Source organism: Arachis ipaensis, chromosome B7 (genome assembly GCF_059453495.1).
Source record: "Arachis ipaensis isolate K30076 ecotype BB chromosome B7, ASM5945349v1, whole genome shotgun sequence".
NCBI classification, from domain to species: Eukaryota; Viridiplantae; Streptophyta; class Magnoliopsida; order Fabales; family Fabaceae; genus Arachis; species Arachis ipaensis.
Window position 1 is genome coordinate 47,107,524 of NC_142442.1, and position 27,991 is coordinate 47,135,514.

At 36.1% G+C, this 27,991-nt stretch overlaps 1 protein-coding gene and 1 pseudogene across 6 annotated transcripts; one reads left to right on the forward strand and one right to left on the reverse strand.

Annotated features, from left to right (window-relative positions):
* Positions 1 to 4,446: 4,446 nt before the first annotated feature.
* Positions 4,447 to 5,572, reverse strand: LOC148551048 (uncharacterized; annotated as a pseudogene).
* A 5,738-nt stretch (positions 5,573 to 11,310) lies between these two features.
* LOC107609165 (uncharacterized) lies at positions 11,311 to 16,319 on the forward strand. Of its 6 annotated transcripts, none has more exons than XM_016311014.3 (6): positions 11,311 to 11,625; positions 12,010 to 12,078; positions 12,196 to 12,261; positions 12,666 to 12,690; positions 12,830 to 13,097; positions 14,876 to 16,319. In XM_016311014.3, exon 6 carries the CDS (start codon positions 14,891 to 14,893, stop codon positions 15,608 to 15,610), a length of 720 nt encoding a protein of 239 aa, XP_016166500.1. In that variant the 5' UTR covers positions 11,311 to 11,625; positions 12,010 to 12,078; positions 12,196 to 12,261; positions 12,666 to 12,690; positions 12,830 to 13,097; positions 14,876 to 14,890; the 3' UTR covers positions 15,611 to 16,319. The 6 variants fall into 6 exon arrangements, with proteins under 6 accessions (XP_016166500.1, XP_016166501.1, XP_016166499.1 ...); XM_016311015.3 differs by having other exon boundaries at positions 11,312 to 11,625; positions 11,993 to 12,078; positions 12,662 to 12,690; XM_016311013.3 differs by having other exon boundaries at positions 11,332 to 11,625; positions 12,662 to 12,690.
* Positions 16,320 to 27,991: the final 11,672 nt, after the last annotated feature.

The following is a 27,991-nucleotide window of genomic DNA, read 5'->3' on the forward strand; positions in this document are numbered from 1 at the left end:
TTTTACTCCTCCTCTAGGTTTTCTCTCTACACATTGATAGTTCTTAGGATTTTAATTTCTATTGTTCTTTGCATTGGGATATTGAGAAGAGTTATTACCTCATCAAGACTTCGTCATTCTAGTTTGTTTTCTTTACTTGGTTTTACTCTTCCATGTCCTTTAATTCACTCAATTTTACTATTGGATTATTTTAGAATTTATTAATACAAGAGTTACTTTTATTTTTAATTGATTCCTTTGAGTTTTATTTATCATGTCTTTCTTTAATTCTCTTTTCTATGTTATGAATTCCACATTCACAATGAGCGAGTAGTTCCCTAACTGGATGGGGAGTTGGTTGAAAGGAAAGCTCAAGTTGGAATGCTCAAAGGAGAAATTGTAATTGGGTTTATTGTTGGATTGCTCTCTAGTCACTAACACCAGTCCTTCCAAGTAAGCGGATTGGGACTTGTGAATAGAAACAGCATTCCAACTTGTTTGACTTTCCCTTACCTAGTAAGGGATAACTAAATAGAACAACCTTCAATTATCAATTAATCTTGAGAGTACTGCAACAAGAATAGGGCTTCTAACTAATCTACTCCCAGTCAAGGCTTTTATTTAAATTACTTAATTTCTCCAATTTAATTTCCTGTTTATTCAACTCAAACTCTTTTTGAAAACATTTGATTAATAAAATAACACACCTTTCTGCAACTTGTTGGGAGACGATCTGGGATTCATACTCCCAGTATTTTAATTTTAATTTTTGTGACAACCCTTCTAAATTGATAAGTGGATTTCTGGTTGGTTAAGAACTATAATTGCAACGCAAATCTTATAACAATTCTTAATTCACCAATTTCCGCCACGTCAACCTTTCCAAGGTATTCTCCACGGTAAGAAAGTATGGGATGAAACTAAACCATTCAAAATGCACCTTTGCAGTAGAGGCCGGAAAGTTCTTAGGTTCATGCTCACTCAAAAAGGCATAGAGGCCAACTCGAACAAGTGCACAACCATACTAGAGACGAAAAGTTTGACTTGTCTCAAAGAAGTCCAACAAATAATGGAAGGTTGGAAGCACTATCCAGGTTCTTAGCGGGATCAATGTTGAAGTCTCTACCATTATACTTAATACTAAAAAATGGGAGTCAATTTGAATGGACCCAGAAATGCAAACAAGCCTTTCAAGGTTTTAAAGCATTTATGGGCCAACCCCTTATACTCACCCAACCTATTACCGGGGAAGAGCTCGTTCTCTATTTAGTAGTGGCAAGCCGAGCTATAGCTTCTGCCCTAATCCGAGAAGATGAGAAGAGGCAACAATCTGTCTACTTTGTTAGCAAAGCCTTACAAGGAGCAGAGTTGAACTATCAAAAGATAAAAAAGTTTGTGTATGCTGTTATTCTTACTTCTCGAAGGCTCCAACCTTACTTCCAAGCTTACACCATAAAACTCCAAACTAATCAACCCATGAAGCACATTCTACAAAAGACAGACCTAGCAGGAAGGATGCTACAATGAGCTGTGAAACTATCCAAGTTCGATTTAAAATATGAAGCTCAGACATCAATCAAGTCACATTACCTCTCCGATTTCATAACTAAAAATACTGAAAGTCGAGGAAGCCCGACAACTTGGAGCTTGTATGTAGATGGATCATCCAATAAAACTGGCAGTAGAGTAGGCGTCATCTTGAAAAGTGAGCAAAGAACTCAAATAGAACTCTCGTTAAGATTCGAGCTTCCTGCTTCTTATAACCAAGCAGAATATGAAGCCTTGCTGGCTGGCTTGAAGTTAGCTCAAGAGGTGGAGGCATAAAGGTTGATTATTTTTAGTGATTCCTAAGTGGTAACTTCATAAATTAATGGTACTTATTAAGCAAAAGACACCAACATGAAGAAATACTTACATGAAGCATGGGAACAACTAGCACAGTTCTCAGACGAAGAGGTCCGACATATAACTCGAGAGTCAAATGCCCAAGCAGATGCCCTTTCCAAGTTAGCCAACAACAAGCCAGGGGACAACAATAGAAGCCACATCCAGGAAACTCTCCACGCATCATCCATATCAAAGAAAGATGACAACTCGGACATAATTATAACAACCCAGACCACCCACTAGCATTATATTGTCCGCTTTGGCACACAAGGCCTCACGGTTTTGCCTTTGACGATAGGGATGATAGCCGAAGCCCCCCACACTCACTCATCAAAACGCGTCATGCTAGGGAGAGGTATCCACATCCTTATAAGGCATGCTTCGTTCCCCTCCCCAACCGATGTGGGACCTTACAATCCACCCCCTAAGGGAGCCCAGCGCCCTTGCTGGCACATCGATCCAGGCTCCGGCTCTGATACCATCTGTAATAGCCCAGACCACCTGCTAGCATGATATTGTCCGCTTTGGCACACAAGGCCTCACGATTTTGCCTTTGACGATAGGGATGATAGCCGAAGCCCCCACACTCACTCGTCAAAACGCGTCATGCTAGGGAGAGGTATCCACACCCTTATAAGGCATGCTTCGTTCCCCTCCCCAACCAATGTGGGACCTTACAATAATGGTTATATCTAACCAAAATTTAGGATGGATGACCCCTATAGTAATTATCTTAAGTTTGATATTATTCTTGAAGATGAAAAAGAGGCTCAAAGGCTCATAAAGGAACCACAAAATTATACCTTGGTTCACAATGTTCTATATAAAAGAGGGGTATCAACACCTCCCCTAAAGTGTGTCCCGACCTTTAATACAAAGGAGGTCCTAAAGGAAGTACATAACGGCATATGTGGGAACCACTTGGGATCTTGATCACTAGCTAAGAAGGTGATCCGAGCTGGCTTCTTCTGGCCAATCTTGCAAAGAGAAGCGGCCAAATTTGTCAAAAAATGCCCACCTTTCCAAAAGCATGCCAACTTCCATGTTGCATCTCCCGAAGAGATTATTAGCATCACCTCACCATGGCCATTTGCAAAATGGGGTCTCGATCTTCTCAAAGCATTCCCTCAAGCTCCAGGACAAGTAAAATACTTCATAGTAGGATTGACTATTTTACTAAGTGGATTGAGGCAGAACACTTAGCAACCATCACAGCCCAACAAAGTCGGAAGTTTCTCTACAAAAATACTATCATGAGGTATGGAGTTTCCTACTCCATCACCACAAATAATGGAACTCAATTTACCGACTCAAACTTTAGGAATCTGGTGGCTGACCTCAATATAAAGCACTAATTCACATCGGTGGAGACAAGCCAAAGCTGCAAACAAAGTCATACTAGCCGGGTTGAAGCGTCGACTACAAGACACAAAGGGAGCATGGACAGATGAGCTTCTTCAAGTCTTATGAGCATATCAGACAACTCCCCATTCTATAAAAAGGGAGTCGCCTTTTCAGCTTCCTTACGGAATGGGTGCCATGATTCCTATAGAAATTGCTGAAATCAACAAGGGTCATATTCTACATTGAAGGGGTCAATACCCAAGCACAAAGGGAAGAACTCGACCTCCTCTTAGAAATATGAGAATAAACTCGGATCAAAGAGGAAGCACTAAAGCAGAGGATGGCCCTAAGGTATAATCAAAAGGTGATCAAAAGGAGTTTCACCACAAAGACCTTATATTGATCCAAAATGACATTGGGATTCATAATTCGAGTGAAGGAAAGCTGGCTGCGAACTGGAAAAGACCCTACAAGATTGTTGAAGTCTTAGGGAAGGGTTACTACAAAGTGTTTGACCTACAAGAAAGGGAACTCCCAAGGTCGTGGCATGCTTGTAACTTGAAGAAGTACTACAGTTAGGTAGCGCACCTTGTTCCCTGATATACTCTTTTTCCTGACTTCAGGATTTTTTTCCAAAAAGGGTTTTTTTTCCAAAATGGGTTTTTACTGAAAAGGTTTTTAATAAAGCAACATAATAAGGGCTAAGGGTAGGCGAAAATTCTTAGTAGCTAACTCATGTAAGGCATTTTCTTCATTAATGATAAATCCACTCTTTCTTTATAAGTTTCCTATAAAAACGCATTAATTTAAGCTCGATAAACCAAAAAAATCATTGCTCGACCTAGAATGCCCAGCAAGATGAAGCGACGAGGTACAAATTAATGTAAGAAGTTATGTAAACAATTCGTGAAACCGACCTCAAAATCAAGGCAGGACAAAAACAAAAGGTAAAAGTAACTTGACAAAGTCCGACTACACGATGTCAAAACTTATAAAGGAAATCATTATACCAAAAACTCGTTGATATCACCTTTTAACTTAAATAGTATTAAAAGTTGTTAAGACACGATCTTCAACTAAATGGCTGAAGAAGCTAAGAACTAATTCAACAAAGACCTAAATTCATTATCGAAATGAAGAAATATTCCTTAACAAAAAACTTTTAAAGTTGTTTAAACTACAAATGAAACACAATAAATTGTTCAGAAAATTACAAGATATTGCAAAGATGTTCATCTAAGACCCATATCCCGTGCTATTCAAAACTATGAAAAAGTACAAAGGATTAAGCTCGTCCCAAGTAACAGCATCATTGGCTCGGGAAGAATGAGACATTTCATACTCAGAAACTGGCACAGCTGAAATAGGACCAGTCGGCGAAGGAGGGAGTTCGACGTTGACAACCTCGGAAAGAACCTCGGGATTCTGGGGAATCTGACCGACCTCGGTACCTGAAGTCTTTGGGTCAGGCAAAGGGACCTCTTCATTGTCCTCAGGAGCCAGGACGATCTTCCCGTCTACTACAATATTATCCTGGCTAAACATGGAAAGGTCTGCCTCAAGAGCAATAACTTGGACCTTGGCCAATGACTTGGACCTGGGCCTTCAGATTTGCAAACATCTCATCCATTCCTTCGATCACAGATTCCTTAAGCACAGGGTACCTGTCTCGAGCCTTAGGCAGCTCATCCTCAAGGTTGAGCCTCTCCCCGAAGACACATCTGTAGCTCTCCTCCGCCTTCTTCCTCAGTCCCTCCAACATAGCCAAAGCCGCCTCTGCCTGTTTCGCCTTGGCCTGAGCTTTGCCTAAGTTGGATGTCAATGCATCCCTCTCCTCCTCGAGCTCCTTCTTTATTTCCTTCAAGTAAACCACCTCAGTCTAAGCAGCCACCACAGAACTGTGGTTGGCACTAAGGGGAGTTTTCTCCAACTCCCTGGCCAAGGCTGCACATACGCCCGCTGTCCGAATCTCGCCTTAGGCCAGAAGCTGAAGATGGATTCTAAAGGATACATCGTTCATGCTGATGTGGCTTTGAGGAAGAATATGTTTTTCGCTCCAAGCAAGCTCGTCAAAGCCTTTATCATATATGCTTTCGCACTCAGCAGTCTTTTGCCTTTTAGGAGGTGGTTCAGCGGAAGAAGGAGGAGGACGGGCTACAACACTGTCCGAGGTAGAGATAGGTGAAATTAGCCAAGATAGCGGGAAAGGTATAATCTTCTTGGAAGCCGATACGCCCGAATCTGACTTCGAGGGAGAAGATTAGGTACAAGTATCACCAATTTCCTTTCATTGAATACCCCATGCTACAACGTTCTTTCTGATGGTCCGAAGTGTCTTCATAGCAGCAGATTTAAGAGCCATTCTTTGTGCAACACCAAAGTAAAGACACATTAGTCATTAACACAATTTTACAAGAAGAATTCATAAGTAAAAAAAGGAGAGCTACCTAGCTCGGACCAGAGTTGACTGAGATCTCCTAAGAATTTTTTGGTGTCCAAGTAAGGAGTCCGGCTCTAGCACTCTTGAAACAAACCAACTACACCCTTCTTATGTTCATCTAAGTCATCTATATTATACTTGGCTATCACTGGTTTTTCCTCCTAATACAATGAAAAACTAGGTTCAACGTTCTCGTCAAGGAAGAAAGGTCGGGTATCATTAACAGCTCAAATTTTTTAAAAAATAATTTTTCAAATCGTAGAAGGACTCGTTAAAAATGGAGAAAACCTTCCTTTCCTGAACAGCATGAAAGGAGAGCCAAGCCAACCTTTTGGAACCAAATGGTTTGGTTAGGACAAAAAAGTAAAAGAAAATTTTGAGAAAAGGTCGGACATCAAGCTCCCAATAAAGTAGTTGGTATATTTTCAAAAAAGGCCCACGAGTTAGGGTGAAGTTGTGAAGGAGCAACGTTACAAGTCAAAAGGACGTTGATCTCAAAGTCAGAAAAAGGAAGCCTAACGTCCAGCTTAGTTAAAAAACAAAGAAATAAGGGGCAAAGCTTTTATAAGAAATAAGGGGCAAAAAAGATATTTTGCACCCCTCTTTAAAGCCACACGTGGATCCCTAAGAAACTTCCATGTAATGTTTGCCTTGTCATCAAAGCAGCAACGTTTCAAAATTTTGAAACACATCGAGTACCCGACCTTTGGAAAACGGCACACCTGACAATGAATACTGAAGCCACAAATGCTTAAGCCCGACCTCATGAAAGCTCGGACTCAAGGTGGGGCACTGTTCATACTCTGACCCAAATGCTGTCAGGCCTAATAAGGATAAAGGCCCTCTAAAGGCGGTCTCTTCCATTCGCCCAACCTCCTAAAGAGGTCAGACACGAAAAGGGGGTTCAGTTCTACTTATCTAAATAAGTAACTGCCTTCCCAAATCTCTTCTACTATCTCTATCTTTCCTAAAAGATAGACTCCAATATACTCCCAAGATAAAAGGGAATGGCTATCCACCAATAAATATGGAACTACTCAAAAAAATGGTTATCTTTCTACTATAAATACACTAATACCTCTTAGGTATGCTCACGTCCCAATCTACTAAAAACTTGCCTAAAACCTTTGCTAACTTAAGTATTAGAGTCTCTTATAGGTACCACCCCACCTCCTCACGAAGAACTCAGACAGCGGCACCTCGACACCAGCACAAGTCGGACACTGCCTTAGAAAAAATTTGGACCTCACGTTCAGGCCCAAATTACCGTTTTAAGTAACTCTCGGAACAAGAATATTTTTATCTATTTGATAATGAATCCAATTGATATAGAACTTCTGATTAAATAATTGAAGCAGCCAAGAGCCAACACACCATTGTTTACTCCTCCATTAGCAACAAGTTCATTGTCATGACGAGAGCATAAATCGATATTCCCCGTCCCTCTTTTAGTTCCCAAAGTGAAAAAGATCACAAAAATAAAAAAATAAATAAAAAAATAAATAATTAATTAATAAAAATTACTAAAATTTTAGGAAAAATAAAATTAATATAAAAATAATGAAAAATAAATAAAAAATAATTAAAGATATATTTATTTTTTTATAAAAAAATTAGTCTTTTTTTAAATATTATAAAAATTTTGGTCCTTCTTAATAATTTTGGTATTAAAAGTCTTTTTTAATAATTAAATTTTTCTAATGGTCCTTTAGAGTAATTTTTCTATATTTTTTTCAAGTGAAGTAAATTGAAAGATAAATTTTTTGTATTGTGTTTGGTGTAAAATGATGGAGCTATGTCTTAATATTATTGTTTGGTTTAAGATAAATATAAAGATTGAGGGGTAGATTTAGAATTTGAAAAGTTAAATGAAAGTATTTTTAGAAAGAAATGTTATTAAATTTTCAATCTTCAATCTTCAATTCCAGAAATTTCAGTCTCTTATGTCTCCACATTATAGAGGTATTGAAAAGACTGAAATTTTGTATCTTGAAATTGAAATTTTAGTTACAATCTTTGATTACCAAACTCAATACTCAGTCCCAATCTCGTGTCTTAGTTTCAGTCTTTGAAAACAAACCCTACCTTAGGTCTGAAGTCTGACTTCAGGCTCTGTGAAAAAAAAAATATTAATTATATCTTTTATGATAATAAATAATAAACACAAGTCTTTTTAGTTATAAATAGGGTAAAAAAAATAAAGTTATTTATGTATTTTATCATCTATAGTGGTGTATTTTATTATTGTTATATGATCATAAAAATAATATCATTTTAGATAGTAAAATATTTGTTAAGTTTCCATACAAGCCTCTGTTCTTGTTTATTTAGTAGGTAAAATTTTGTTCTAAAAATATTATTTTTGTGACGATTTTTCATAAATTTATATCTCAATGTAGTTAATAGTATATATAAGTATTATTGCTAAGTTTTACATGATAAATTGACAAAATAATATAATGTATCAATTGTTTGGCATCACGTAAAATTTAATTGGTATCTTTTTTGTTCCTTTAAGAGTTAATTAATTAAACAATATAAGTATATACTAAAATTAGTCACCAAAACTATTAATATAAAATACATGTTAAAATATAATATAAAATACATATTAAAAATAAGTTAAATAACATATGTTACATAGTATTTGATTTTAGTTTTCACGTAACATTTTTGTTAATCGAAAGTCAAAATTCGTGGGAATTATAAGTTACTCTGCTCTTTAATCTTTTATATAGGTATTTCGGTCAGACATCTAGGCCTTAGAAAAAAAATTTAAAAACATATCGTTTTTCAGTTTGAAAAAAAGAAACTTAAGGAGGGTTTGGTTTGTGAAAATATTTTTTTATTTTTTTATTTTTAAAAAATAATTTTTATTTTTAATTTTTCAGATTTTAGAAAATGTGATTGGTTGTAAAAAGAGAATTTATTTTCAAACATTGAAAATAATGAAAATGTGTTTGATTGCTCTATTTTTAAAATATATTTTTAATATTGAACAATTTAAAATTACATTTTTATTTAATTATGATTTTAGTTATTAAATTTTTTATGAAATCAATAATTATTTTTTTATTCTTTTAATTTTTATTCATTGTTATTTTATTAATTGATTGTTGATTAAACAAATTCATAATAAATTACTTTTTTCTTTATTTAAATATTATTTCTTAATATTTGGTTGGTCTTTTATTAGCATTTGAAATTAATATTTGTAAATAAAATAAATTGTATTAATATTAAAAGATAAGTATAAGATATAAGTACAAAACAAATAAAATATACAAAATAAAAATACAGTTGAATTTGGGGTAAAAAACCTTAATAAGCCAAGTCAAGAATCATGTAAAGTAAATACGCCAAAGCGAAAATCGTTTCAGCAATAAGCCAAATCATATTTTTATATAATTCGAACCATGCTGGTTCGAATTCCATTTCTACATAATTCGAACCAGCTTGGTTCGAATTATACACAAACACATGCATACACGTAATTCGAACCAGCTTGGTTCGAATTACACACAAACACACGCACACACATAATTCGAACCAGCTTGTTATTCTATGCAAAATATTTTAAAATATTTTTAAATTATACCACAAAAAAATATTTTATTCTATACAAAATAATTTAAAAAATGGCTTAAAAGATGTTAAAAGTACTATAAAAATTTGTAATGTCCTAATGACTTAGGACATTAAAAAAATACTCCACATAGTCACTAATAATTTAGAAATTAAAGAAAAAATATTTTTATCATGTATTTACCTAAATCACTAGAATATTACAAACTTTTATAGTACTCATAACATCTTTTAAGCCATTTTTTTAAATTATTTTGTATAGAATAAAATATATTTTTTAATTATTTTGTGTGGAATAAAATATTTTCTTTCATTTCTAAATTATTATTGACTATGTAGAGTATTTTATTTAAAATTTGAGTACATGCATGTATTTACCTAAGTTATTATAACATTACAAATTTTTATAGTACTCCTAACATTTTTTAAGCAATTTTTTTAAATTATTTTGCATAGGATAAAATATTTTTTGTACTATAATTTTAAAAAAATTTATTAAAAAAATTTATTAAAAAATATTCATGAACTATTAAAAATGGACAGAAAAGTATTGTATGGAATTCGAATTGATAGCTCATTAATATTTTAAAGAAGTCTCGTAATTAAATATTTTGTTAGCTTTTTTTAACGTATGAAATAAAAATATATATTTTTTAATTTTTAAATTATTAATTTTTTTAATAAATTTTTTTAAATAAATTATTAATTTTTTAACAGCATAATTCGAATTATACCATGAATTACTGTGTGTAATTCGAACCAAGCTGGTTCGAATTATGTGTGTGCGTGTGTTTGTGTGTAATTCGAACCAAGCTGGTTCGAATTATGTGTCTGCGTGTGTTTGTGTGTAATTCGAACCAAGCTGGTTCGAATTACGTGTATGCATGTGTTTGTGTATAATTCGAACCAAGTTGGTTCGAATTATGTAGAAATGGAATTCGAACCAGCATGGTTCGAATTATATAAAAATATGATTTGGCTTATTGCTAAAACGATTTTCGCTTTGGCGTATTTACGTTACATGATTCTTGACTTGGCTTATTAAAGTTTTTTACCCTTGAATTTGACTTTTAAAATGGGAGTACGGTAAAAAAAAGAAAAAATTATATTGAATAAGAATATAAATGAATTTTTATATTGAATATAAATAAGTCTTTATGTCTCTTGTCAATTATAATCAAATTCACTTTTTTTTTATATTCTTTTCTTTTATTATCTGTAGGGGTTTTAAATCAAAGAAAAAACACTAAAAAATGTATTGAAAGAAAAAAAAGGTAAAAAAACACACTAATAAAAAAATATCACATTTCTATCAAATTAAAAAATATAACAGCACAAAAATTTTAGAAAAATATAAAAAAATTGAAAGAAATTGAATTATTGAAGACTAAAAATTAAAAAAATAGTTGAATATAACAAAAATTAGAATTCAAATTTCACACCATTAAATATTCAAACTTAATTTACAAAAACATCTTTGAAAAAATGGGAAAGAATAGAAAAAATAAAAGATACTAAAAAAAAAGATAAAAGTGTTGCTTTTAGAAATTAAATTTGATACTATATTAAAATTTAACTCTAAAAAAATATAACAGAAATTTTTAACTAAACAGCAAAAAAAAATTGAAAAAGATATTTTTTTATGAGCCCATAGAGAATAAGAAAAGATAACTACAAGAGTTAAAAATATCACTGGAAGAACCAATAAAAAAATAAAAAAAAATTAAGAAAACAGAAAACAAAAAACTATCATTTTTAATCTAAAAATATTTTCACTGAAATTATTTTTATATTTCATTTTTTATTGAATTTCATAATGAAAATGAATATGAAATGGCCAAACCAATCAACCGGCGATTTTTTCCACTTCCTCTCACACACTCGAGAGTCTCGTTTCCATGGTTCTAAAAATGGGACCGGACTGGCCGGTTGAACCAGTCCGACCAGGACCGGGACGTTCATTACCAAAAGCCGCTCATGACAAAATCGGAGAAAAACCGTTGAACCGGCCGATGTTGGACCCAATTGGTAACCGGCCGATTTGCCTAATGCGACGTCGTTTCGGGGGGGGGGGGGGGGGGGGGGGGGGAAAAGAAGAAGAGCGCGTTGCTGGTCTCTCCCTCTCTTTCGTTCCTTTCATTACTTTCATTCATGTCTTCACTCAAAGAAAACAAAAAAGAAAAACCCTAACTAGCCTTCGCCGCCGAACGGAGTGATCCACTGCCGCCATTCGTGGCTGTCCGAGAAGTCTTTCTTCGTACTGTCGGTGTTATCCAAGTCAAACCCCCTGTTAGCTGTCTTCTTCCTCGCTCGGCGCCCATCCTCCATCGAATTCGTCCTGCTCGCGGTCGTCCTGTCGCCGTTGCCGTCGTCTCGTCGCCCTCTCGAAGGTCAGTGGCTTTGGTGTACACTTGTCCTTCGTTTTTCGTTTTATTCTCTGACTCTCTGTTCTGAAGTCAACAAATCATTGAATGATTATAGGGTTTTGTGTTTTTGTTGAAATCATTTATTTGCTCTGGCTTTAACTTGCTGCTGTGGGTTTTGGGTTCTGGTGTGCTGTTGTGTGTTTTGTGGCTCCGCTGTTCTGCTGCTGCTTTGTTTTTTTGTTGAAATCATCAACGATTAATAGCGAAATTTCCAATAAACAATAGAAACCATAAACGATTTTCCATTCTGTTTAATATAATGATTTTGATCTGTGTTTTTATCACGTATAAATTGCAATGAAATTTAAACATAAATGTGTTGTTATGTTAGTGTATATTCCTTGCCAGGGAAAACGGATGGAGCTTTTGTGCATCAAACAATGAATAAGTGGCCTTCTTCCAACCTTGGTTATTCTGGTGAGCTTAAATTGTTTAAAGCTGTTATTCTATTTTATTTTATTGAAATAAATCAAATAATTGATTCATAATACAGATTATGCACTAAATAATTTATATGGTTCTTGCATCTTCTAGGCTATTCTTTAAAAGCTGCTTTGATGATTAATTATGACCCAGCTGGACCGTCTTTCTGTCTACCATGTAAGAGGAATTATAATTTACCACTTATATTGAAAATTATTACTGTATTTTTTTTTTCCAGAAATAATGGATTGATTTATAATGAATTGGATGCTGAATAATTAATGTAAGCTTGAATTATCTTTTCATAGAAATTGTTTTTTCCACTTGAAATTGCTTAATTTTGGAGTACATCTTGCATTGGTGTGTTTAAGAACTTTGGTAACTGTATACCACCAACTAACTCTGGTTTAACATGATAGAGGAGCTATATTGAATTATTCTTTTAAGTGTACATCATATGTGACATTAGCCCTGTTTTTCTGCATTGTAATTCTTGTTTATTAATTGAAATTATATCAATTAATGAGAAGTGGCTTCGTGCATGGTGCATAAAACCTGCTGGTGGAGCACTTGTTAGGCAGGAGCCAGAATGTACCTTGTTAGCCTGTAAGTACATGAGTCTAAATTTCAATTTTAGAATATTAATTTTTCATTTGCTTTTTCAAAAGAAATAGAATTTTAAACAGATTCTTATTGTTATTTGTTTATTTTATTCTTATTGTTATTTTATTTTATTATGGAACAGTTTTTCTGGTTGAACCATAGTTAGACCGGTTGAACAAGTAAATCAGTGAACCAATTATTAGAGTGGTTCGATGACCAGTCCGGTTTTCAGAACCTTGCTTGTCTGAGTCGTCTCACACTCACACAGAAGCAGCAGCATCAGCAGCTCTGCTCATACATTACGTCACCGGCGTCTCGTCCTGGACTTGTGGCTTCTGGTTTGTGCCGTCGTCTTCTTGGCCTCGCCGGTCGCTCTTCGTCTTGCCTCTGGTAGCTGCTCGCTGTGATTGGTGAGTTCCTCCTTCTCTCTTTTTCAATTTTCAGTCAGCTTCTTCTTTACATCGATTAACTAATTCGATGTAATAATAATTAGTTGATTCAGGTTTTTAAATTTTAGACAAACAGGATTCGCTGATTTATCAATTAGTTTTTAAATTTTGGATTTTAATTATGTAATTTATTGATTGATTTAGGGTTTAGATTTTCAATTAGTTTTCTTCACAAGAGATAACAAAAGAATGGCCACTATCTCCATAACATGGATATGACAGACTCATCCTACCTTTTTGTGCTGAAATTTTAACTTTTATGTAAAAGAATGAGGGAAAATAAAAACTGAAATTCAGACTACTTGGTAATGGTAACACTGACATTATCTTATATTCTTATGAACTATGTTTCCCAAACTTTAAACTATTAGATATATTTTGGGTATAAGAATGAAGGAGCCATGACTGCAGAACAGGAAATGAAAAAAATTTCTTTTTTGCTGTGTGATTCCTTTTAAAAACTTTGTCGTGGGGCTCCATTTTGGCCAGAAGAGAGGGTTTTCTCTGTGGGTGAAAGGTTATAGCTCTATGGCAGAATAATGGTACATGAAACTTGAAAAATGAGAGGAGAATAAGGAAAAAAGAGTAATAAAAATACAAATTTGATGATGTGAATTGTGTGTGTTAGGTATTGTGATGTGATGATGACCTTTTCTTTTTCTGCTTGTCTCGTTTCTACCGAGATGAAAATGGACCTTTGAATTCAATTGAATTTGTTGAGAATGTGCGCGTAACTAATTGAGTTCATAATTAGTTGGTAATTAGTGAAAATATATAATATTTTATATTAATTTAATGGTGTTATGATTCATGTTACAATGGGAAGTTGGAATAATGTCTATGGTGGCTAAAAAATTGGGGAACTGGGGGGTGTGGCGAAAATTGTTGCACCTCTGCTGATATGGTTCTTGGTACCATAGTAGGTTTATGGAGTTTACTATTTCTTCATCTGAAGAAAAGATCATGTATTTGGATTAAGTTGATTTATGCTTATTGTTTTAGTTGTTAACTACTCATTAGAGTTGTTTTTTCAATTAGTTCATCTACTTAGTATCAAAATTGTTTCTACTAATTGAAAATTTCTTTTTAACACTTCAGATTCTCATTACTAGGGTTGTTTCTAGTAATTAAAAGTTGTTTTGATTAGTTCAGCTAGAATTTGAAAAATACACGACTTAGTACCTGCATCTAAGGATAGGAAGCTGAAATTGCTATTCTGGTGTTCAAGCTATGCACTTGGTGCAGTCTCTCTCTTTCTGAATATTGTTGATGTAACTAATGAATTATTGCTGATTAGTCAGGATAACCTGTTTAGCTTATGATTAACATTGGCAAGACTTCTTTTTCCCCCTTCATCACAATTCATGGCTATTGGCTATTTTAGTTGAATGCAGTTATATTTATCACTTTTAGTTTTGCCTTGAAAATTAGAGACTACATGGCAGTTAAATTGTCCTGAATTTTGAATTTTGCTGCTTGTTCTGTTCTTGGAGTCGTAAGTAGTTGTAAATGTCATGTCACAGTGATAATTGTTCAGCTACTTTGCAAATATTCAGTTTTTTTAGTGTGATTATTTCCTTTGTCATGCTCATAAACAAGATGAGATAGGGGTTGGAAATCATATGCTTGATTGAATCAATATTGTTCATTTATTTGATTTTCAGAAAAGTGATATACATTTGATAGTTCAATATGCTACAAACCATTTGAATTACATTAGTTATACACGTCTTTTCCAGTTTTTTTTGTAAGGAATGAGTCGCTTGCAAGGATCTTCTTCCAGCCTTAAACGGAAGCGAGAGTTGGCTTTAGTTTCTGATACTTTGACAGATGGAGAGCGTGTACTCTATAATCTCATTCTTAGCAAGAGAGACATGGGGATCTGGTCAGGAGACATGAAAAGAGAAACAAACCTCCCAGATAATGTGGTGAAAAAATCCCTTAAGTTGCTTCAGTCGAAGGGCTTGATCAAGGAGGTTGTTAACATCCAAAACAAAGCAAGAAAGCACTACATGGCAGCACAGTTTGAACCATCCAAGGAAATCACAGGTGGGGATTGGTATAGCGAAGGGAATCTTGATAAAGAGTTAATAAATGCCGTGAAGAGCGTGTGCTTGAAGTACATTTCCAGGCAGAAAGTTGTTACGTGTGATGGAGTTCTGGAATGGAGCAGAAAGAGTGGGGTCTTCACTGCCGAAGTCTCAAACCAGCAGATAGAAGAGATTTTGCGAACTCTGGTTTTGGATGATGAGATCATAGAGGTGAAAAGCACTGGATACGGGGATTTTGAAAATGTTCCTGTTGGCAGAGTTTGTTACAAATGCAAAAGCAAGGGTGGTGTCAGAGGAGAACCAAAAGATGGTGCCATGTCTTCAATTCCATGTGGTGTTTGTCCACGGATAAACTTCTGTAGCCCAGATGGCATTGTTTCCCCAAGAACTTGCGTCTACTATCAGAAGTGGTTGGACTTCTGAATGAATCAAAGACGAGTCATTAGTATGATATGAACCTCCAAGGCTTAACAAATGTCATCTTCCTTTGGTATTAAGATTGCGATGTTGGTTAGCTCAACTGGTTCAAAGGTCCACTTAGCAGATTGCACAGGATTTCATCCTACTTGGTGGTCATTCAGCAATATTGATTAGCATTTGTGAATCTACAATGAGAGGAGGAAGTGAAAAAAGAAAAGAAAACTATTTGCTTTACATTTGCACTTTCAAATTTCAACATGTTTGTCAAGTGGATCCAATATGTTTGTTTTGTCTCCTAAGATTTTATTGCTTTTGGAAGATTTACTACAATGCGGAACTTGCTGCGGTTGGCATGACTGAGCATCTTCTGAAGCATGAAAATGATTGAAGTGCAACTTCGTATTTGAAGCAAAAAACTCGAGTAGAATTGAGCGAGGACAAATCAATTAAAGATGATACCAGCATATATTTAATTTGATTAGAATCTACTAGATTTTACGATATGTATTTTGATCTTTAATATACTAGCATATTCACTTTTCTGGTTACATATTTTCCACTTTCTTGATTACATTGTATTTTAGCCCGAGATTGAAAGGGATTCTACTTTGCTTATACTTGAATTCCAAAACACATTTGGAAGAAGAGAAACCCAAAAGGGAAAAAAAAGAGAACTGATATATTTGATACTTTCTTTTTGAAGTGCCATAAATTCGTTCCATTTGCTCTAATTTGATTTAACAGTCAACTTAAGAAGAAAAGACAAGTTCTTGGTCTTAAGCCTAAACCAAAGCAACCAAGATAAATGGTGTAAAATCATTACATGTGTTACTTAGTTGATCAATTTAAGCTATTATATAAATGTCTATGTTTCCCGAGTCAAATTCAACATTAATAAGTTCATATTGTTGAATTAATCGTTTTAATAAGTCCAAAACAAAGAAATCAACAATGGATCAAAACCAAAACATGAACCCTGGCCAAGCCACTGGACAAGCTCAAATGAATTTATTTATGATTTTTCAGTTTAAGTATTTCATTCTGTGTTATGTATTTGATTTTGACAAAACAAGCTATAATCAAAAGTGTCATGATAGTTGATATCTAATGTTATTGATGACTTAGGGGAATATGATGGACAAGGCTTGTTGCAATGCTGATCAACCCTGCAAAGAGGTTATGCCATTTATTTGAACAGATTAGTTTTTTGAATTAGATTCTAGGAAACAAGCCCATGTACAATGAATAATAAAGCTTTTATTATTTTTTTCAGACGAGTAATGTTTGTGTGATTTATTATTATTATTATTATTATTATTATTATTATTATTATTATTATTATTATTAACTTATCACGGATAATACTATAATAAAGAGTAAAAAATTAAAAATGATTTCTTTAGAATAAAAAAATCCACCAGGAAAAAAATTATTATGTACCATACCATGTTCATGTTTTTTTATAAGTTTAGTAATTTACTGAAAAAAAAATTCTCATTTATCAGTGTGGTGTGTACTCTTGAGTGGGGGCCACACTATATTCTATGGTAACAAAGTGATAAATAAACAATGAGAACAAGCAAAATAAGTCAATGTTGTCTATTTATTTTAGAATACCAAAATCTTCGTTAAGCAATTTTGGTAACTCATAAATATATTTAAATTTGTTAGGCTTATGAGGATAAGGGAAAGCCACAAGAATATGCTGATGCTTGCAAGAACACAGTTGGGACTCAAATGAATCAAGTGCAGAATATCTTTTAAGTTGATCTTTACATCTTTCGATGTTTTAGTTTTGGACTTTTGGGGCTTTATGCATTAGATATGCAATTTTCTTTTGCATCAGCAGTTTTATCTTTTTTCAAATAATTTGTAGGAAAGGTTGTTTTGCCAACTCTTCAGTTATGAAGAGCACTAGTATGCGAACCCGCGCATGGCAACCATTGAAAAACTAATTACTGGATTGTATTTGAATATTCTGAAATTTCGATGTTTTATATTCTCTTAGATTTTATTATATCAACAAAATGTATATTTTGATGTGAATTTTATTTTTTATACATTATAATCAGCTACTATGACACTTAATTATGTTATAATTATGTGGTATATCTGAGATGAGTGTCCTAACAGTCTTTTTGTATTATCTAATGTCGAATTTTTCCGTAGAAAAGAGCTAATAGCCTAGTAGAGACTTAAAATATATTAATCCAAAATTCTATATATCTCATAGTTAATCGAATATAAAAAAATTTAATATTGCACAATATACTCTCATATTTTAGTATTTACCAAATATTTTATGCTAACAAAAATAAAATAATATTATAAAAATAAGACTTTACAAGTGTATATATATTTAACACACCGTGACATACAAATACAGTAAAATTGTTGTTAATATTGCAATCAACTAACTATATTAGTGCCTTAAAGTGATCCTTTTTTATTAGATTTTTTCAAAATATTTTTTCATAGATATAAGCCCAAATAATTTTCAAGCTCAAAATCATAATCATTCAATATATATACATTTAAGGAGGAGAACTCATCCGAAAAGGTATAAGTGTCCGATGACACTTACGACGCAGGGTCAACAGAATCTCGGATCTCAACTTGGAGCAAGTGGAGCCAACACACTGCTTCTACCCAAAAAAATTTGAAACTCAAATAATTTCACAAATCTCAAATCATTCTCAACTGGGAGTAAGTAGGACAAACCACTGCATCTAACCCAAGAGACTCAAACCAAATCCGGAGCAAGTGGATCAAGGCCACTGCATCTACCCAGGCAGGTGTATCAAATTCAGAATCAAGCTCAAATAGCAATCTCATAATCATTATCATTCTCATCGTCAATCCCATAATCACCATCATTATCCACTACAAAAAAAAGGTCTATGATCACGGTGAAAAACCGTGACCATAGCTAGTGAAAAGGGTAACCATAGGTCTATGGTCACGATTTTTTCACCATGGCTTATTCTGCCGTAGTTATAGACCTATCGTCGCGGTTTTTTTATCTATGGTCACGGTTTTAGTGTTCAAATTCTGACACTTTAGGTCACTTTTTTTATCGTGACCATAGATTAATCTATGGTCACGTGTAAAAACCGTGACCATAGCCTCTATGGTTACCCCACCTTAAAACCGTCACCATAGACTTATCTATGGTCACGGTTTTTACCGTGACCATAGCCTCTAAGGTCACCCCACCTAAAACTATGACCATAGCCTTATCTATGGTCACCACACCTTAAAACCATGACCATAGCCTCTATGGTCACCCCTCCTTAAAACTGTGATCATAGCCTTATCCATGGTCACGATTTTTTGCCGTGACCATAGCTTCTATGGTCACCCCACCTTAAAACTGTGACCATAGCCTTATCTATGGTCACGGTTTTCACCCTTGCCATAGGTTATCTTGAAGTTCGTAACGTTGACTTAATGGATGACAGTCTTGAAAGTCATGACAGTTCTGCTATCAGAGATCCGATGATGGAGCAGTATGAAGTCAACCACGATGATGGAGACAATGCTGATGAAGAACCACCCGAAATCACTGATGATGGTGACGAGGAAGAGGAGATGAACTACTACGGTGACACATAGATTGCTCTGATACAGCCTGCCATTTCTCAACCATATGACCGGCCGGATCATTTTACTAAGTTGAATCTCGATCCAATGACTTCGGATTGATCGTTTACCCAAGGAGGTCCTGAAGAAGACCCAAGCAACGAGTTTGAGGTTGGACAACAATTTGAGAACAAGGAAGAAGTCATGTTGGTAGTTAAGAAGTACAACATCAGAAGTGCTGTGGAGTACAAAATAGTAGAGAGTGACCATTGGAGGTACAATGCAAGATGTATCCAGTTCGGACCCGGTTGTAATTGGAGCATACTTATATCATATCGCCAAAAGCAAGAAAGGTGGGAGGTTAGGAGATACATTGGTCCTCATACTTGCAAAACTTCGATGGGGGCAAGATCATCGTGTTTCGAGCTCTGATGGGTTGAAAGGTATCTGAATTTGCGTGTCGATGTCAAAATGAACGCTCGCCTCTGGCCGCGAGCCCTAGTGACTGGTCCTGGCCTCCGAATGATGTGACCCAGGCGGCCTCAAAGACAGGTAGTCACCTGGCACGGGTCCTGACAATGATCCCACCGTCTGGCCTGCATCGTCGGCACGGTGAGCTGGCGGGCTGACAGGGTCTCTCTGGCGAGGAACCTCCTCGGGATCCTGCCTCCCACGGCCTTTGCCGCGTCTGCCTCTCCCCTTGCCTCGCCTCCGTCCCCTACCTCTCCCTCCTCCGCAGCTGGCCTGAGCTCCAGCAGGTGACCGTCCACTGGCTGATGTAGGTCTGGAGCAACTGGATGATGTATGGGCAAGTCTTCTGGCACCACCCCAGCAGGCACTAAGTGCTGGTCACCCAGACCGAATAACTCTGTGTGCGCCCACTGCAGGTACCACGTCATATACGGGAGGGACGGACATAGGTCTATATGATGATATATCGGCAGACGATGATCGGCCCGAGCATCCCACATCTCATGCCAGGCACCAAGCAGATGCGGGAACCACTCTCCACAACCGAGTCTCCCATCCAGCCTGTGCATGTCGTCAATGTTCAGTGGCCTAGTGGGAAGGTGTTGCAGGCCATTGAACTGACGTACTACCCGGTCCACCTGATGCCACTCGACGATAGCGGAGCACAGTAGTGGACAAATAACTGCCGCCAAGGGATCCGCCTCTGCTATCGCCGGTGGAACAAGCCCAACCAGCTGCGGATCAGCATATGGAGTCCCCTCAACCTGTTCACAGAACATAGAAGCACGACGAAATTCAGATTATCATATGCAATAGGTATAACAGTTAACTAAACTTTGATTTCTTAAAGTTAAACATTAATAACTTACATTCAGCATCCCAATCCCGTTCATCGTATGCCTGTACTGCCTCAGCCTGCTCTCGTCTGTGGCATTGTCCGACCAGTACTGAACCCACCTACACAACCAACAACCATAATATTTTAGCCTTTATTATTAATAAACAAGTTAATAATAAGTTGAATAACTTTCGTAAATGTTTATAATACCTCTCGACCAGGGGAAAGCGACGAGCATCATACCCATCGGGCCATACTAACAGAATATGGTGGTAGGCCCAAGAAAGCATCAAACTGACGCATCCTCCCATGTTGCGCTGACCATGATCCGTGGCCCGGAACATATGGCGGTACAGCCATGCCAGCACAGCCGAACCCCACGACAACCGGCCACATGCATCAAGATCCTCCAGTAGGGGAAGCCACCTGATATACACCCGAGAGTCAGATGCATCGGGAAAGAGGATACCGCCTATCAACTGCATGATGTATCCTCTCGTATACCTCATCAGCCACTCCTCTATGGCATCCTGCTCTAGCTCTCTACAAATCGTGTTGTGGAACCAAGTGAGCTTGACAGTCCACTTCGTCTGTGACTGTCTGTCTTCTGGGCCAGGAACAACACCCAGTATCTCCTCACATAACTCCTCAATGGTCCATCCCTGGTGGTGCTGCTCCCACCCACCTATTAATCCACTCACAGGATCACCATCAATCCTGAGTCCCAACTGATATGCCACGTCCTGCAGGGTGATAGTCATCTCCCCGCACGGTAAATGAAATGCATGGGACTCAGGCCTCCACCTCTCTATCAACGCCGAGGCAAGCGACCAATCATGCTCGAACTCGACCATGTAAGCGACGTACTCAAACCCGGCTCGTCTCAGATATGGCCTAATCTACTCCGGCGGCCGTATCATCAAGTTCCGTCTGGTGTGCAAGATCCGAGGTGCCTACCAAACAGAAAAAAATATTTAATAAAAAACATTACCGTGAATAAATACAATAGCAAGTTTACTTTTTCTTCAATACAATAAAATAAAAAAAAAGGTTAAAAAATTATACCACTCGATCAAGCCTCCCAGCGAAGTGCTCAGCCTGATCCAATCTATACATCTCATGCTCATAACTCAATAACTGCTGCTCCATCGAAACACAATCTAGTAAAATAAAATCACATACTAGATTATTAAAAAATAAACTAAATGAAAAATGGCTTATAAACCTACAAATTTTAAGCTTACCCTATTTAACTGACGTCGTCATGTAAGTAATTAATTTATAACTAACTCGACCCAAATTTTATTGCTCATGTAATTACCTTCTAATTCACAACGCAATGTTATACATCTAACTAAATTATCTAATAATATGCTTTTCTATATTCTTTAATATGTTGATAGACAGCCATTATACTAAAAAATGGTGACATCAAATAATATACCTAATGTAACACCCTCACTATCTGAATGTCACGCTTCCAGCTACGCCACTCTAATAGCTTGGGCATTACGACAACTCTTCATATATTTAATACTAAAATAGGAGCCTGTTTAAAACTTAAAACCGCATAACCTTTCAAAAACACTTTTTCGATGAAAACATAAATATACATGTGAATACAACCAGATAAAATACCTTAAAAATATATATATATATATATATATATATATATATATATAACACTAGCTTACAAACATACGTATCATAATTTCCTATCCCTCTTATAAACTTAATAAAAATAAAGGCGAGGGAAGAATAATAGCTAAGATAATACAAAAATACCGAATAAGCAGAAAATAACGTAACTCTTCTAAAACTTCGTCGTCCATATCCTGAAAAGGAATAACCTGTAGGGGAGTGAGAACGTCGTCCTCGCTTGTTCTCACTATAGGATTACAGAAATTTCTATAACATGATACGTAAAATAAAATTATTCTTAGAGTACCGTGATCATTGCTCATCTTATGAGTCTTTCCAAAAACCTTGGGTACACATTCGAAATCCAGAAAATCCCTTTTTGAAGATTTGGTAAATTTCTCAAATATTTTAAAACAAAACCTTTTTCCTTTCATGCAAAATCTGAAAAGTTTTTTCTAGACAGTATGAATGACCAACATGTCCCAAACATAGGTTCAATTAAGTCTATGCTGTAAGAGTTTGATTTTTCATACTTTCCTAGACCATAACCATGAAAGCAGTTACCTACGCGGTATAAATGATCATCCCGTTCCAAGCATAGGTTCATTAAGTCTATGCTGAACCAGTTAGATACTTTATACAGAACTAGAACTCAATATACTAATCACGGCCTCAAGCCCATCCAATCTAACACGGCCCCCGGCCCAAACAACTCAATCATCAACCAATTCATCACAAACCAACCAATCAGACACAATCACAAATAATGTAGTTCAAACACAATCAATAGCAATTACAACAAGTATAGCAGTTAGCAATTGACATAAGTATTCACATAGGCAAACCAATTACAATATGCACACCTAAAAAAGGTCACATAAATGTAAATGATGAATTTCTGTCCTTGATGAGGTATTTTATATGCTTTTTGGGGGTATTTTATACACTTTTTGGGGGTATTTTCATATAGTTTTTAGTAGGATTTAGCTACTTTTTAGTATAGTTTTATTAGTTTTTATGTAAAAATCACATTTCTAGACTTTTCTATGAGTTTGTGTGTTTTTTTGTGATTTCAGGTATTTTCTGGCTGAAATTGAGGGACCTGAGCAAAAATCTGATTCAGAGGCTGAAAAAGGACTGCAGATGCTGTTGGATTCTGACCTCCCTGCACTCGAAATGGATTTTCTGGAGCTACAAAAACCCAATTGGCGTGCTCTCAATTGCGTTAGAAATTAGACATCCAGGTCTTTCCATCAATATATAATAGTCCATACTATGCCCGAGTTTTGATGATGCAAACTGGCATTTAAACGCCAACTTCCTGTCCTATTCTGAAGTTAAACGCCAGAAACAGGTTAGAAACCAGAGTTAAACGCCACAAACAAGCTGCAACCTGGCGTTTAACTCCAAGGGAAGTCTCTACACGTGTAAATGTCAATGCTCAGCCCAAGCACACACCAAGTGGGCTCCGAAAGTGGATTTCTGCACTATCTATCTTAGTTTACTCATTTTCTATAAACCTAGGTCACTAGTTTAGTATAAAAACTACTTTTAGAGACTTACTATGTACCTCATGACATTTTACATCAGAACTTGTATCTTCTACGACATGAGTCCTCCATGGTTGGGGGTGAGGAGCTCTGCTGTGTCTCGATGCATTAATGCAATTACTACTGTTTTCCATTCAATCACGCTTATTTCTATTCTAAGATATTCACTCGCACTTCAACATGATGAATGTGATGATCCGTGACACTCATCACCATTTTCAACCTATGAATGCGTGCCTGACAACCACTTCAGTTCTACCTTAGATTGAGTGTGTATCTCTTTGGTTCCTGGCTCATACGTTTAATTGCATCTACTGACAACAGAGCATTTAAATCTATGAGATCAGAGTCTTTGTGGTATAAGCTAGAATCAATTGGCAGCATTCTTGAGATCCGAAAAGTCTAAACCTTGTCTGTGGTATTCCGAGTAGGATCCGGGAAGGGATGACTGTGACGAGCTTCAAACTCATGAATGCTGGGCGCAGTGACAGTGTACAAAAGGATTAATGGATCCTATTCCATCATTAGTGAGAACCGACAGATGATTAGCCATGTACAACCTTTTCACTGAGAGGACGGCTGGTAGCCATTGACAACAGTGAACCACCAACATACAACTTGCCATGGAAGGAGACCTGCGTGCGTGAAGAAGATGACAGTAGGAAAGCAGAGATTCAAAAGACAGAGTATCTCCAGAACCTCAAGCTGTTCTCCATTACTGCATAACAAGTATTATTTATTTTGTTAATTACTCTTCATAAACCCAACCATTTTTATTATTAATTTCCTGACTAAGAATTACAAAATAACCATAGCTTGCTTCAAGTCGACAATCTCCGTGGGATCAACGCTTACTCACGTAAGGTATTACTTGGACGACCCAGTGCACTTGCTGGTTAGTGGTACGAGTTGTGAAAAGTGTGATTTACAATTCGTGCACCAAGTTTTTGGCGTCGTTGCCCGGGATTGTTTGAGTTTGGACAACTAACGGTTTATTTTGTTGCTTAGATTAGGAAAAATTTTTTCTTTTTGGTTTAGAGTCTTCTATTATTGTTTTTGGTTAAAAATTTTTAAAATCCTTTTTTTATTTTTCTTAATTATTGTCGAAAATTTTCAAAACCAATAACTTCATAATTTAGTCTTCTGTTTGAGTTTAGTTTCATATTTTAAGTTTGGTGTCAATTGCATAAGTTTATTTTCTTTCATTTTTTTCGAATTATTAGTGCTTAGAGTACAAAAATTTTTAAGTTTGGTGTCCTTTATGTTTTAGTTTTCTTAAAAATTTTTCAAAAGTTGATTTTGTTGTTCATCCTAATATTCAAAGTTTTCCTGTTGTTTTCCTTGTTTTGATCTAAAAATTCTAAGTTTGGTGTCATTTTATTGTTTTTCTCTTTCCTCATTAAATTAAAAAATATCTTCCATATTTATTTAATTGAGATTTCGAAAATTTCATTTAAAAATTCAGATTTTTATTTTAAATTTTTATTCTATCTTATCTTAGTTTTGAATTTTCAAAATTCAAAAATCTTTTTCAAAAAAAAAATCATATCCAAGAATTTTTCAAATTCTCTTAATTAATCAATCAATTTAGTTTTCGAACTTTTATTTTAATGTCCAATTAGTGTACTTTATTTTTTTATTATTTTTTTCGGTTGTTTTTAATTAAATAAATTAAAAATAAAAATATATTTTATTTGTAATTCACATCAATTCCCTTTTTCTCCATCATGGACCAAAGTAGAAATGAACAGTCCAGAAGGACTCTGGGGTCATATGCTAACCCCATTACTGCTGCATATGGGAGTAGCATCTGTATACCTCCCATCAGAGCAAGCAGTTTTGAGCTAAATCCTCAGCTCATTGTCATGGTGCAGCAAAATTGCCAGTATTCCAGTCTTCCACAGGAAGAACCTACTGAGTTTCTGGCACAATTCTTGCAAATTGCTAACACAGTACGTGACAAGGAAGTAGATTAGGATGTCTACAGATTATTACTGTTTCCATTTGCTGTAAAAGATCAAGTTAAGAGGTGGTTAAATAACCAACCTACAGCAAGCATAAGAACATGGAAACAGTTATCAGACAAATTCCTGAATCAATATTTCCCTGCAAAAAGGATGACACAGCTAAGGCTGGACATCCAAGGATTTAAACAAGAGGATGATGAATCCCTTTATAACGCCTGGGAGAGGTACAGAAGGATGCTAAGGAAATGCCCCTCTGAAATATTTTCAGAGTGGGTGTAATTAGACATCTTCTACTACGGGCTTACAGAAAAAGCTCAGATATCTCTAGACCACTCCGCTGGTGGATCTATACACATGAGAAAGACTATTGAAGAGGCTCAGGAGCTTATTGATACAGTTGCTAGAAATCAGCATTTGTATATAAGTAGTGAGCCCTCCATGAAAGAAGAAGCTAAGGCAGTATCAACTGACTTTAGTCCTCAGGAACAAGTTGCTAAACTCAATCAGCAACTATCTTCTATAACAAGGCAGTTAGCAAAATTTAAGGAGATGCTACAAGAAACCAAAATTGCTAACAAGGATATGGAATCACAATTGAATCAGACAAAACAGCAGTTATCAAAATAGATAACAGAGGAGTGCCAAAAAGTTCAATTAAGAAGTGGAAAAATATTAAATATCTCAACTCAAGACAGCAGAAGGCCAAGAAAGGAACAGCTGACAGAGGATGAGCAACCTGCTATCCAAAATCCCTCTGAGGACAGTAAGAACCCAGAGAGGAATAAGTCTAGCGTTCAAACGCCAGAAAAGGGTGAAAAACTGGCGTTAAATACCCAATCCGTGTCCAGTTCTGGCATTCAAATGCCATAAAAGGGTAGGAATATGGCGTTAAACGCCCAATCCATGTCCAATCCTGGCATTCAAACGCCAATGAGGGATCAGACACCTGCAAGTGCTGATAATAACTCCCTCAAGAAGGCTTCTCAACCTACCTCTGTAGGAAATAAACCTGCAACAACTAAGATTGAGGAATATAAAGCCAAAATGCCTTATCCTCAGAAACTCCACCAAGCGGAACAGGATAAACAATTTGCTCACTTTGCAGACTATCTCAGGACTCTTGAAATAAAGATCCCGTTTGCAGAGGCACTTGAGCAAATACCATCTTATGCTAAGTTCATGAAAGAGATCTTAAGTCATAAGAAGGATTGGAGAGAAACAAAAAGTTTTTCTCACTGAAGAATGCAGTGCAGTCATTCTAACAAGCTTACTAGAAAAGCTTAAGGATCCCAGAAGCTTTATGATACCATGCACATTAGAGGGTACTTTTACCAAGACAGCTCTATGTGACCTTGGAGCAAGTATTAATCTAATCCCTGCATCCACTATCAGAAAGCTTGGCTTGACTGAAGAGGTCAAACTAACCCAGATATGTCTTCAACTTGCTGATGGCTCCATTAAATATCCATCAGGCATAATTGAGGACATGATTGTCTAGGTTGGGCCATTTGGCTTTCCCACTGACTTTGTAGTGCTGGAAATAGAGGAGCACAAGAGTGCAACTCTCATTCTAGGAAGACCTTTCCTAGCAACTGGACGAACCCTCATTGATGTCCAAAAAGGGGAAGTGACCTTGGAGTCAATGAGGATGAGTTCAGGAATGCTGTTGAGACAATAAAGCATCCAGACACATCAAAAGACTGCATGAGTGTTGATATTATTGACTCCCTGGTAGAGGAGATCAACTTGGCTAAGAGTCTCAAATCAGAGCTAGAAGACATCTTTAAAGATGTTCAGCCTGATCTGGAGGAATAAGAGGAAATAAAAGAGCCTCTGAAAATTCCTCAGGAAAAGGAGAAACCTCCTAAACTCGAGCTCAAACCACTACCACCATCCCTGAAATATGCATTTCTGGGAGAAGGTGACACTTTTTCGGTAATCATAAGCTCTTCTTTAAATCCACAGGAAGAGAAAGCATTACTTCAAGTGCTAAGGACACACAAGACAGCTCTTGGGTGGTCCATAAGTGATCTTAAGGGCATCAGCCCAGCAACATGCATGCACAAGATCTTATTGGAGGATGATTCTAAGCCAGTGGTTCAACCACAATGGCGGCTAAATCTAGCCATGAAGGAGGTGGTGCAGAAAGAGGTCACCAAGTTACTGGAGGCTGGGATTATTTATCCTATTTCTGATAGCCCTTGGGTGAGCCTTGTCCAAGTTGTCCCCAAAAAGGGAGGCAAAGAATGAACTGGTTCCTACAAGAACAGTTACAGGGTGGCGTATGTGTATTGATTACAGAAGGCTCAATACAGCCACCAGGAATGATCACTTT